We start from the raw sequence: 12,071 nt of genomic DNA, 5'->3' as shown, positions 1-12,071 counted from the left end.
AAATTTTCACTGGGAGGTATCTAAAGCAGATGCTAAATTCTAGCAGAGGCTGATGCTGAGCAGCTAGATCCACAAGGGCATTTCAGCACTGAACACCCGTCTAGTGCAATTAGGATCCGAATGACATACATATGCTAAAAGGGGAAATTTGGATGAACAGTACCCATAAACACCAGCTTGTTTAGGCAGAATCTGCTTCCCATAGCCAACAGGAGATAAAAGAGGTTTTAAATCACATCCTCTCTGGTGTCGGGCACCATATTTGCACTGCTTACAAACCACTCTTACTTCAGTTCCATAACAAAATAATTTCTTGAGCGTAGGCAGTTAGCAGATGTTAAATGTAATTCTGGTGAAGTTGCAGTATTTGCCTAAGAAGAAAAAAAGCTGCATGATTTGTGGGCCAAACTTTTTACCTGGTGTCTGTCTGCTGTTTGTCAAAATCTTCCATTGAATTCTCAGACAAGGGGAGATTTTTGTTTTTCTTACAGCATAACTAAAGCTGCTTTATTACTTTTGTATCCTCTGTCCTTCTAATTACACTGAAACTGTATGTCAGGTTTGATTTACATATATGATGACACAAAGTCTTGGCTTCTGTTCCTCTTTTAATTCCAAAGGTTAAATTCTCTGGGTGGTAGGAAGATGCTACTTTAGGGACACGGATGCTTCCAGTAAAAAGAGAGCACTTATTTCCCGTACTAAAGATGTGTCACATGAGTTTACACTTCACTACGCTTGTATGATTGTTACTTTTTCCTAACTTTTTCATAGACTATAGTAGTTCTGCTTACCTGCAGAAAAAGTGGAAAATATTGAAAAGAACTTGTTACTGTAGTAGCACTGTCACTTATTGGAAGCTGGTAAGGGTATTTTACAGATCTAGCTGTTGCAGTAATCAAGCAGGCCAAATGTTAGGTTCCTAAATGTTCAATCCTTGATCCTTCATTTTGCTGCCGCTTAACTCTGCAGGGAAAGACCAAGACGCAGTGAGGTCCATGCTAGATGTGTGCCTGAGAGTGGACTCTAGAACGTTGCTGTAGACCATCGGTTGTTTGTTAAGCGCTTGAAGGACAGGAAAGTGCTACATATGTGGATCCATTACAGGCAGCTCTAAGCTAAAAGCAAATTGGTAACGTTAAGCTTAGTTTGTCTTATGTCCTCCCCAAGAATGCCTTAACTCAGGGGCTGCAGTAAGCAGCCTTGTCTACTCAGCATCCTCTCCTAGCCCATCAGAGCTTGCTCTTTTAAGAACAAAGCAAGATGGGTCCCACTTTAACGAGTAGGATGTCATATGTAAAGGTCCCACAATGTCCAGTTTTGTTCTCCGTATTAGGAAGCAAGAGAAGAGAATGCCCAGCCACGCCATAAGCAGCTCTAGATGGGCATGTTCTGTCTGTCACTGCAGAAAGATTGGGGGGTGGAGGAGGCAGTGCAGCCTCATGGTTTGGATAGGTGTGCATATAATGAGAGAGAGAAAAACACTTAGTTCTGCTGCTTGAATTGCTTAAGTACGTTACGTTAGACAGTCACTATAATAAGCTGCAGCATAGTAGGAGTTGAGAAATGACTGCTCGCTCTCAAACTGACTATAGCATCAGTTGTAAAACATCTTTATATTACAATTTTAAGGACCCAAATAATATCTAGAAAGTACAGAATCTCTGCAAAGACCCCATTATGTCACAGGGCTTTTACATTCCACCATTGCTTTTTGAGGTATTCTGACTGGGTTTCTCCCAAGCTTTAAAAAAAAAAAGGCAACAAACTGTTGCTGAGTCAGAGCAAGCTCTCAGAGTTGTTATGCTGACTTACTTACAAGTGTAACTCATACCACAGATAGATGAGCAGGTTACACTGAGCAAAGAGAATTAGTACTGATAAACTAAAATAGGATAGCAGACAAGTTCTCTCATACAATGACCATATACCACTATTCAATGTAAAGGTAAATTCATTCTCTGTTTTCCACCTTGAGTTATTTGCTATTTGAGAAGGGTTTGGATTTTGAAATATGAAAGCCCATGTAACTTTTACCAGGCATACAGCAGAATAATTTATATTTTGCTTTCCAAGCTGCTTAATTTTTAACTATAATTTGAGCCTAGTTTATCTATTTTATATCAGTCTTCAAATCACTCCCACAAAAGCAGAAGACTGATGTAGCCAACTGTCTTAGAACAGGTTCCCCTACTTCCCTTTTCATTTAATCACTGTGGAAGAGGTGTAATCTACTGCAGGAGAAAGGGTGGAAGGTTTTGGGGGCTAGACAAATAAGGATTTCCTTGTAAAGTTATAGTGTGTTCCTAATAACAGCTCTCTGCCTTTAAATTGCCTCTACTCTTTTCTAGAATTTCTCCTGTCTGAAGGCAAACTCAGTTGTTGCTAGCTTTTTTTTTTTTAAATGTCATTTAAGGTTATAGTATCTCACAAATTACCCATTCTCTGGCCTACCACTTGAACAGGACTAAGCATGTGTTACCTTGTGTTAAGCATGGAACGGCAGATTGCTAGAATATATGAAAAATAACAAATGAAGTTTGGTGTTGTCATCACAGTGACCATCCCTGTGTATTTTTATAGGCTTGCTGATTATTCTGTAATGCTAAAAGCAATGGCTGGAAAGGTAATTATCAGTGCTGCATATTTAAGGATAGCTTTTATTCTGGGATGGTGAGCAAGACCTTCACTGTGTGCTGAGGAAAGGAGTGCCATCAGGGAGCACATCACACCTGGCACTTGTCCCCTGTGTGCTAAGCTTCACTCTGCTGCCCTTTTCAGGAACAGGCACATGTTTAGACTTTTGCTTGTTAGTTTATTTTTCAATATAAACATAAATTATGTTCAGCAAGGTACAGCATCTATAGAATAGTGCCAGTGTAATATTTTTCTATTATAACACAGCAGGTTTTTAGCCAACATAGCAAATAGGAAAGATTCAGTTTCATAAAGTAGCCAGTTATTTTGATAACCTGCTGGCTATCTAGTCATAGTTGTCAGGGAATCCTTTGTGTGTTTTTTTTGAGTCACTCAGTATTAAAATTAACTTAATGTATTTTCAGATGCTTTATGTAGAACCATTAAAGTGTCATTATGATTAAGGAGCACACAACCTATTGTATTTCAATAGAGAAATTACACCTAAATCCTTTAGGTGCCTTTGAAAATTTTTAAATTATTAATAGTATCATAAATCAACACTAAATCTAAACACTTTCTGGAACAAAATATAAAATTAATTTACATGTTTCACACTTGATGATAAACAACAAAATTCCCAGTATTTTCAGCCGTCTGGTCCAGTTTTTTTTCTGTTTCACTACAGTATAAAGCAGCATTAGATACAGCTTCAGGAAGCCATAATAATCTGAAATCCAAGGATCTTAGACTAAGCATGCCAAAAATTAATCCCAAAACCTGTTTGTAAAATTAGTTCTTTATACTAACTCCACATTTTCATTCAAAATAAAATATGCACCACCTTAAATTAGCAAGAAAGCTGATGAATAATTTTTTGCCACACTACAAATGCTGTTGACTATGATGCTCAGCTGTATCTATCAACAGTGCATAGAATGGCTAAATGGTGAAGGATGCTGGCATAACCTGGAAATGAAATACTTGTCTATGATGGCATGTTCTCTCTTAGGAATAAGCTTGGTTCTCCACTCTGTTGTTAATGGTTTTGCAAACTTTGACAGGAAAGATAAGTGCTTAGCATCAAAATAGCTTTTTCTTTCCTTTTTTGACTCGTGAGACTAAACAAGGTTTCATTATTTTGTAGTAATAAAAACATTTGATTAAAATCTATAAAACATCAAATGGAAAGGGGATGATAATCTATTTGGTAGCATGAATTTGACCTGTAAAGACAATCAGAAAGGCCATTCAGAGTAGTGAATACAGCTTCTACCAATTTGTTTATGTTTGCAAGGCAGAAGAAACAAAAAGTAGAAATTACTGGTTTGGAGGTGAGGATGACACAATTTCATTTAATTTGAAATTGTTTCAAAATTTCTTTAAAAATCCCATAGCTGCTGAGGAGCATGGCAGGAAAGTAGACCTGGCATATGGATCATCTTTAGAAGTGGTCAAAATCAGATATCATTTGCAAACTTACTTATTTTTTTGTTAAACTACATATTCTGAGAGAAGGAGAAGAAGGGTTGGACTTCTTTAAACATTTGTTTGGCTAATCAGTTGGACAATGATTCAGCCAAGGATTTCGAAGTACATTATAAAGCCTTAAATATGAAGTATGTTTGTCGTCTTTACCTGCTGCTGCTTGTCATTTAGCTTTTCTTCTACTCCTGAGCAAGCTTGGATGATACTTGCATGTGACCCAGAAATTTTCAATATAGCACATTGTTGTCTCCTGCAACAGATCAAATGTATTTCTTTCTTTTCAAGTTTATAATTGAGGTTTTTTTTACCCCAATACAGTCCAAAAGATAAATAGTCTATTTTGAAAAAAGAAACAGAACAGCCTTAAGTCATTAAAAATACAGAGGAAATCACAATAAACCTGCCTTGTTTGTACCCCATACTAGGTGAATGTTATTTCATGTCATTACCAAGCCTGACTACTCTTGCACGTTGTCAACCTTTCATTTTTTGGCTGCTCTCATCTTTCTTCCCTTCTTATTATAACTCACAACCTCTTCTGCTTAGTAAGTTTCTTTGATGTACCTGGCTCTATTCCATCTGTGATAAACCCCGCACTGTCTTTGAGAAAAGATTACAAATTATTGTCTCATTTATGTTTGTTTGTCTTGACTTTTTTTTGTTGGTTTTTTTTTTGTTTAAGGTCACTGGCCATGAGTAAACAGGTTTAAGCTCTCCTTAGTGAATTTTCTGCATGTTAATTGACAAAAACAGCTCCACAATCCTTGGCTTTCAACTCATGTTTCGGTAGCATCATTCTTTAGGCAGTTATCTATTACTGAAATTTTTTTCTAATTTTAATCAGCTTCCTCTAGAGTGTTCCTTCTTTCTAGCCAAAGGACTAGCAAGATGACAAACACACCTTGCAGTAAGCATAAAGAAGTCAGAGTCCAGTAACCCTAAACAGAGCTAGTGGGGTACAATAAAGTTTTTGCTAATTATTTATTACTATTAGAATTATTTATTGCTGTTTACTAATTATTTGTTAAAAATGCAAGTTCAGTTAAATGGTTTACTTTTGATTTTATGCTTTATGAACCATTAAAGAATGAAGGTAAACCTGACACCTGTAGCTGTACTTGCTATAGAACTTTCTCTACAACCCCAGCAGCTGTTTAAGCCTCAGCATATAACGTAAGCAATATCTTTTACTGTAAACACATTTTATACATAAACTGCAACTGCTAACTAAATACATACTCTTTTTTTCTTTTTTTTTTTTAAACAGGTATTAAAGCTGTATTTTCTGGACATTACCATAGGAATGCTGGAGGATCCTACAGAGGACTGGAAGTGGTGGTTTCATCAGCAATAGGATGTCAGCTGGGAGAAGATACACATGGGCTTCGGGTGGTTGTTGTCACAGATGAAAAGATTGTTCATAGATACTACAGTTTAAATGAACTGAGCAGCCAAGGCATAGAGAAAGAGCTGCTAGATATGCTTGCTAAGCAAAATTAGGCTATGTGAAATGATGTGATTTTTTCTCCATATTAGACAAATAGAAACAGTTTCAAAAAGTTTCCCCAAGCTGAAGATACAGATTTCTGATTGTGCACCATGCCCCAGAACAGCTCTCAATTTGTTATCATCCTAAATAACAAGAAAGTTGTTGACATGTTTCTCTCTTCAAAATGAGACCTATGTGGAATATGGAAGAATAGCAGAATTCATATGGTAATGTGTCATTGAAAAGAACAGTTCTGAGAATTTTTACTTTGCTCCTAGATACGACTTTCTTAGTAGAGAGAAAGTGTATCAAAGAGTGAGAGTTGTAGCTTCTAGATAACCCTTTAACTCAAGTCTATTTTAGTTTTATATTTGAGAGGGTATTTTAAAATCAAGAAATTTAGTATTTTCTATTACACTCTGGAAAATATAAATGGGACTCTTTTTACTCTACAAAAACAATCTCAAAAAGTCTGAAATCAACAGATTTCCACTGACTTTTAGCAACCTTTGGATCAGATCTTGTTACCTAGAGATTGTATTTTCTCCCATTTCCCATACTTTATTTTCTTAGCTCTTCAGAGCCAGGAGCAATATGAAAGCAAAGACATTCTGTTTTGCAGTCACACCTTGGGTTTCTGTTACATCCTAGTTTTATATAATGAAAAGTCTATAAATGAAGCTAATATAGATGCCACTGACAGAAACTAAACATGGAATGACTATTTTCCTTTTGAAATTTAACTAATATTCAATTAGCATATATTCTTGCTATAGCTTCAGAAGTTGGAATAATTGCATGGGCAGAATATTCTGCACAGAATACTGTTATCAGAAGTCACTTTGTTGATTCCTACACAAGGGGAGAGCTTTGATTTCCAAATGCAATTTAAGAATGCCTTACTGTAATATTATACAATATTGAATGTTGAAAACCCTAAAAAGTATCTTTTCTTCACTGGAATAAGTCTTTAAAAATAAATTATATAAAAAGAAATTTATGTGCTGCAATCCACCTGTTTTTTTTAGCAAGTGTATCTGATTTGTTTACTGTTAAATACAAAGAAAAGTCTTAATGTAATTAACACATACCTGGTTTTATTTTCTTAGTTGAACACATTATAATCCATGCCACAAGTTATCTAGAAATAGATATAGCACAGCTTTAGCACCTGAAGAGGGAAGAATACAAACAATACTGGCTGAGAAAGTAATGCAGTCTATCCGTTTTTATATATACTCACATACAACATCATTCCCTAGAAGATATTACAGATATTTAAATATGGTGAGAGAGATGAAATGCTGAGCTGAAGAGTCAGTTTCATTACATTTTAGTCATGACAGTTTATCTAGGAGGCTCCTTCAAGCTTGATTTGTGGGACTTGTAAGATTCTAAAATTACCTCTGTAGCACTTCCTTGCACCAGTGAAACAGCTGTACCTCCAGGTGGACAGGACCAAATGTGGACTACTGTCCCATGACAATAACCTAAGTGTAGGTAATGTTTGATTCAGAAAGAAAGAAAATTATTTTGCTTTTATTCTCCACCTGTTTTTGCTTAGTTGAATGTTTTCACAGTCTCATTTTCAATGGAACATCTGGGAAATGAGAACTAACATCTAAGGCTAGATTACTTTGAAATAGGTTTGGTACCTAAGTACCCAAGTGGCAGTTTCATTGTAAGTTAAGCACCCATTAGTTCAGATACTGGTTTTAAAAATCTGTGTACTTAGATATCTTTCAAGCCACTGACTACTTTTAAAATTTGATCTTATATAGCTGGGAGCTATTTAGTAATCATAGCTGATTAACCATTTCAGGAATGAGATGATGCTAGTTTATGTTTTGCAGAAGGAAGAATAGTCTCTCTATGACTTACTTAAATCTTTAAGGCAGTTTACATCATAAGGCTGAAGAAGTTCAGCAGAGGGACTTGAGATAATCTGAGCATGGAATATGCTCTCTGCTCCAGTGCAATATTGTAAAGCTGAATGGAGGAAAAGTTTAAACAGTTTTTTAATATGCCTGTTTATTAAAGGATATAATTTTAACTAAATATATGAACCTTGGGAGATCGAAATATAACTTGGGGAGAAAGTCTGTCCACAAATATGAAAATGCTAATAGCAGTGGTATATAGTGTTCTAAAATGTGGTTTTCAGGGTTACAGTGTACTAATATACAAAAGAAATGTTTATATAAGCATAATTTTAATTCTTATTTTAAAATTATTTTTTCCACTTTTTTCAAGTGTCATTTCACCCTAAGAAATTCTATGGCATTTTGTCATGAAAATATCCCATAAGTACAAAGCTGAAGTTCAATTAGAAAAAAATTAAGGTTTCCTTATATCCCAAATTCTTCCTTTACTTAGTGATTTCTAAGAATATCTTGTTATGTTCATGCGTAAAAATATTACCAGATTCGTCTTCAGTTTATAAGATAGTAAAGTTGGGCTGCTGATTTTTATTAAATGCCTTCTTGTCCTGTATAGGATTTGGGGAGCTAACAACAGTGTTGTGGAGCTACACGTCATGTAGGCTCCTGCCTAGATTTCTGTCTTACCTGTCATGACAACAGGTAATCACTAAGTAGTGTACTTTCTATTATTGTCTATTGAACTAGATGGTAAAGTAGAATATATTCTTAAAGACTTGGTGACAACTGTGATTAACTTCACAGGATGAAGAAAAATATTCTCTGAGTTTTACATCTGAAACATGGAAAACATTTATTTTGGTTCTCACCTTGCAAATTTTCAAAAGGAAGAAAATTAAAATGTCAGAGATGAGTAAGTTGTGTGCATAACTATTACTTTGTTATGCTTGGATGTATACTTTGTACAAGACTTTGTATTACTTGGATGACATTCTGATGAACATAATGTTAGCTGAAATAAGGAAATGACCTCTTGTAGTACTTTGACCTTTTTGAGCCCATGCCTCATTTCAGTGAATTAAGAATTCCTTGCACTAGCCCAAAATAGGAAGGGGTATCCAGCATTTCATTAGTTGTTCATTTTGCCATTGCCTTAGTTTGACAAGCGTAGTCTAAGTTAGCACACATAAACTTCTTGGCATCCAAAAATCTAAGATAGTGGGAAAATAAATAAAATCTATTTCCCTTGCAATGCACGTTGTTTCAAAACATTTCTTGTTTTGAATGACAACTCAGAACTTCCACCCAATCTCTCATTCATATGAAGTAGATGCAATCATGTAACTCAGATGAAAACACATCCTCATTTATATAATACAATCATGGGAAGGTTTTTTAACCATAGTGTGTTGCTGGACATTACATTATGAAGCAAAGAGTTAAAAAAATAAAATAGGAATGTGCTTTTTTACCAGCATAAATGACAAATTTTGTTTGATCACTTTTCTTAGCATAATGAGCTAATTTAGAATTAATACTGATGCCTTAACTAATTTGAGATGGCAGAGGTCCTTGTGGTCACAGTGCCTCATCTCGTTTATGTAGAGAAAAATAATTCAGATTATGTTAAGTTATGAAACAATCCACCCATGGAGACACTAATTATCATTTAAAAAAACATTTTTTGATGTTGAGGACATTATTTTTATATCTCCAGCAGGGCTGATAATTGTAACACTGTCAGTATATGACTGACTTTAAAGCAAGATGTCACTAGAAGTTCAAACTGCTGATGAAATAGAGAGCAAGTCCTCATGCATTTCTGTGGACTCAAGGGGTTGGGCAGAGAGGAAAAAAAAATCCAAGTGACCACAATTCATTTTGGTTTCCTACGGGCAGCTAAAAGGCTGAGATAACCTCTGCTGACTCTTATTAAATGTGGAAAATTCATATTAGCACCACAGTAACCTGTGAAAGTAACCAAATACTACATAATTAAGTACAATCTGAGGTGGAGACCTATGAACAGGAGGCAAATTACTAAAAAAATGTCTTTGAGATCAATCTTGGTTTGCCAGTTTCAGTGTAAGGAACAAACTGAAGAACACGCTTCCAAATCTTTCCAAAAAGGTCATTAAGCCTTGAATACACTCTGTTTGTGTACAGCTTGCCTTTCGTTCATTTGGGTCCAGCATCTAATCCTGCAAGTTTTAATAGAGGCAATATTTTGATAGGACTACAGTATTCAACTTCTGGGTATTACAGACAGAAAATAAACACTTGATGTCTTGTTAAAACTTAATCACATTTTATATTGGGAATGGGCAGTGGCAGAGATAAAGTCTCTTCCGCCATCCCTATTTGGAGACTGAATGTCCTGTGTTCACCCTGCTTCAGTGACTGCTTTCTTACCCTTACCTCAGCACAGCAACTTGTTTTCTAGTGCCTGGTTGTTTCAGACATTATCCTCAAGGAGCTCTTTTTATTCTGCTATGAGAAGAAATAATTAGAGACACATCTAATATAAGCAAATATACAAAGCATTAAAAACTAAACATTTCACTGCTTAAAAATGCACAGTTCCTCCATCTATGTATGTCACTGTACAAGCCATTGCAGGCTACCACATCATTGTTTCAGCCAATGTTAATGCTGTGAATAAGCTTCTTTCCTTAATGCGCTCATTAAGCCTTCTTTGCAACTACCATTTGAACACAGCAATATCCTTTAAAGTAAGGGAAACATTTACACATACATTAGTTATCAGAAAGCTTGCCTGCCAAGCAAACGCTAACATTATCTAGTCCTTCATGATAAAAAGTCACCATGTAGAAATGCTGGTTTGCATTAGAAAATTGTAAAGAGGGACTTTCCACTTCACTAATATTCTACAGTTACTAGGAACTTCTTTCTCTTCCTACTCTATGCTGACATACGAGATATCACTTCACTGGCAAGTACGGAAATGCAAAGCCAGGTAGTTTAGGCTGCCAGCATGCCAGGCTCAGGTGCCATGAACCACTACCAAAATAACATCCAGCAGAGGGGCAAATTTCTTAGGCAAATGAGACATCTACTAAAAAAAAAAAAAAAAAAAGAGTGAATACAAGAAACCTTTACATGGCCGGGCATATAAGGCCCAAGAGGTGAATCTGTTGCTATAGCTCCATTCACCCAGAAGGCAAGCAGCCATGTGGCAGCTTCCACATCCACCACATGTAAGTTTATTCCAGTGGGAGTTTAAAAGGACAATGGATGCTGTCAGCTTCACGCAACTAAAAGCAGACTTACAACAAGGAGGACTTAAACAATGAAAGATTTGTAGGGCTTTTTGGGAAAAGTTCTTTTTAGATTATTTAGCTTTTTCAGATATTTGGCAATCAAAATTATTTCCTCTTATTAGGGAACAAGGACTCATGAGTTGTTTGCACCCATTCTAATCCCATTCTCCCCAACATCCAGGGGTTTTATTAATTGTTACTCAGTCATCTGAAGATCAGGCAAGTCAAAGCTGATGAATGCAGGCACTGTGCTCTTGGACACATTTTCATTGGATGATGCTCTGTAAAAAATTTGGAAAAAAAATAATACTTATAATACAGAAAAAGCATTAGACCAGAATATTAAATTAGTCTCCAGTCTAAATGAAATCCAACTCTGATGCAGCATATACAGAAGGCAGGGGAGGTGGGGGGAACCACAAAACCAACCAACCAAAAAAAAAAAAAACCACGAACACAGAGGTAAGGCAAGATAGACAAACCAAAAGCTTTTCAAGCAATAAAAAAAAAAAAAAACATACCCAGCACTTCTATTAAGAACAGGAAAAAAAAAAAAAAAAAACCACCACCACCAACCCACAACTCAGAGAGCCATTACTTTTTTTTAATTGACATTTTCATTTGTTTCTCTAGAAGTAATTTCCTCCATTAGCACTTTGTCAGATGCAGGTAGTTTAGTACATTTCTACTAATAAACAGCTTATTTTTTCCTCTAGCAGACCCATTAAAGCCTCATCCTATTTAAAAATTATAGTGTTGTTATGTCACTTTTGGGTAGCCAGCAATTGAAACATCCATCTTCTAAATATAGCCCTATCTTTCTTGAACATTCTTTAGAAAGGTATAGTGTTGTTAAAAAATAGTGTGGCCTTTTAAATGAATGTTAATGGCATTATCTATGTATATTCAAATTTTTCTCACCCATTTCCATATAAAAAAGACATAGAAATATAGGAAGGTATCTCATACTGCTCTAATGAACTGAGGTCAGCAGTCTTACATATGGCAACCTGCCTATCCAGAAATTTTCTGAATAATGCATCAACAGCACAGCAGCTAGGAAACCAGTGACTTTCATTTGGATACATGCGAAACAAAGATAATATTACCACAGAAGAACATGGTTCTTCCAGCACACCACAAGCACTGAAGCCAAGAGGGTGCCAACAGGGCACAGAGCACAAAGACAATGAATCTTCTGGTTTTGTTTGTTTTTTTTTTACAAAGCCTGAGCTGAACTTAGTCTTGCCCATCTATTAATTCCAAGTCTTGGGCTGTCGTAACCAATGAGGAGGA

The 12,071-nt window shown here is 35.8% G+C and overlaps 1 protein-coding gene across 2 annotated transcripts in view; it reads left to right on the top strand.

The window, feature by feature from the left end:
• Window positions 1-6,610, top strand: part of CPPED1 (calcineurin like phosphoesterase domain containing 1) — a 50,035-nt gene extending 43,425 nt beyond the window's left edge. Inside the window, exon 4 of one of the 2 annotated variants that reach the window (XM_030002147.2) lies at window positions 5,393-6,610. In XM_030002147.2, coding sequence (XP_029858007.1) covers window positions 5,393-5,625 — 233 coding nt within the window. In that variant the 3' untranslated portion in view covers window positions 5,626-6,610. The remainder of the gene's footprint in view (window positions 1-5,392) is intronic. The other variant, XM_030002148.1, reaches the window with a different exon arrangement.
• Window positions 6,611-12,071: the final 5,461 nt, after the last annotated feature.

The sequence above is a fragment of the Aquila chrysaetos genome, chromosome 25 (assembly GCF_900496995.4).
Source record: "Aquila chrysaetos chrysaetos chromosome 25, bAquChr1.4, whole genome shotgun sequence".
Classification (NCBI taxonomy): Eukaryota; Metazoa; Chordata; class Aves; order Accipitriformes; family Accipitridae; genus Aquila; species Aquila chrysaetos.
Note: the sequence above shows the minus strand (reverse complement) of the source record. Positions and strands in the feature narration are given on the sequence as shown.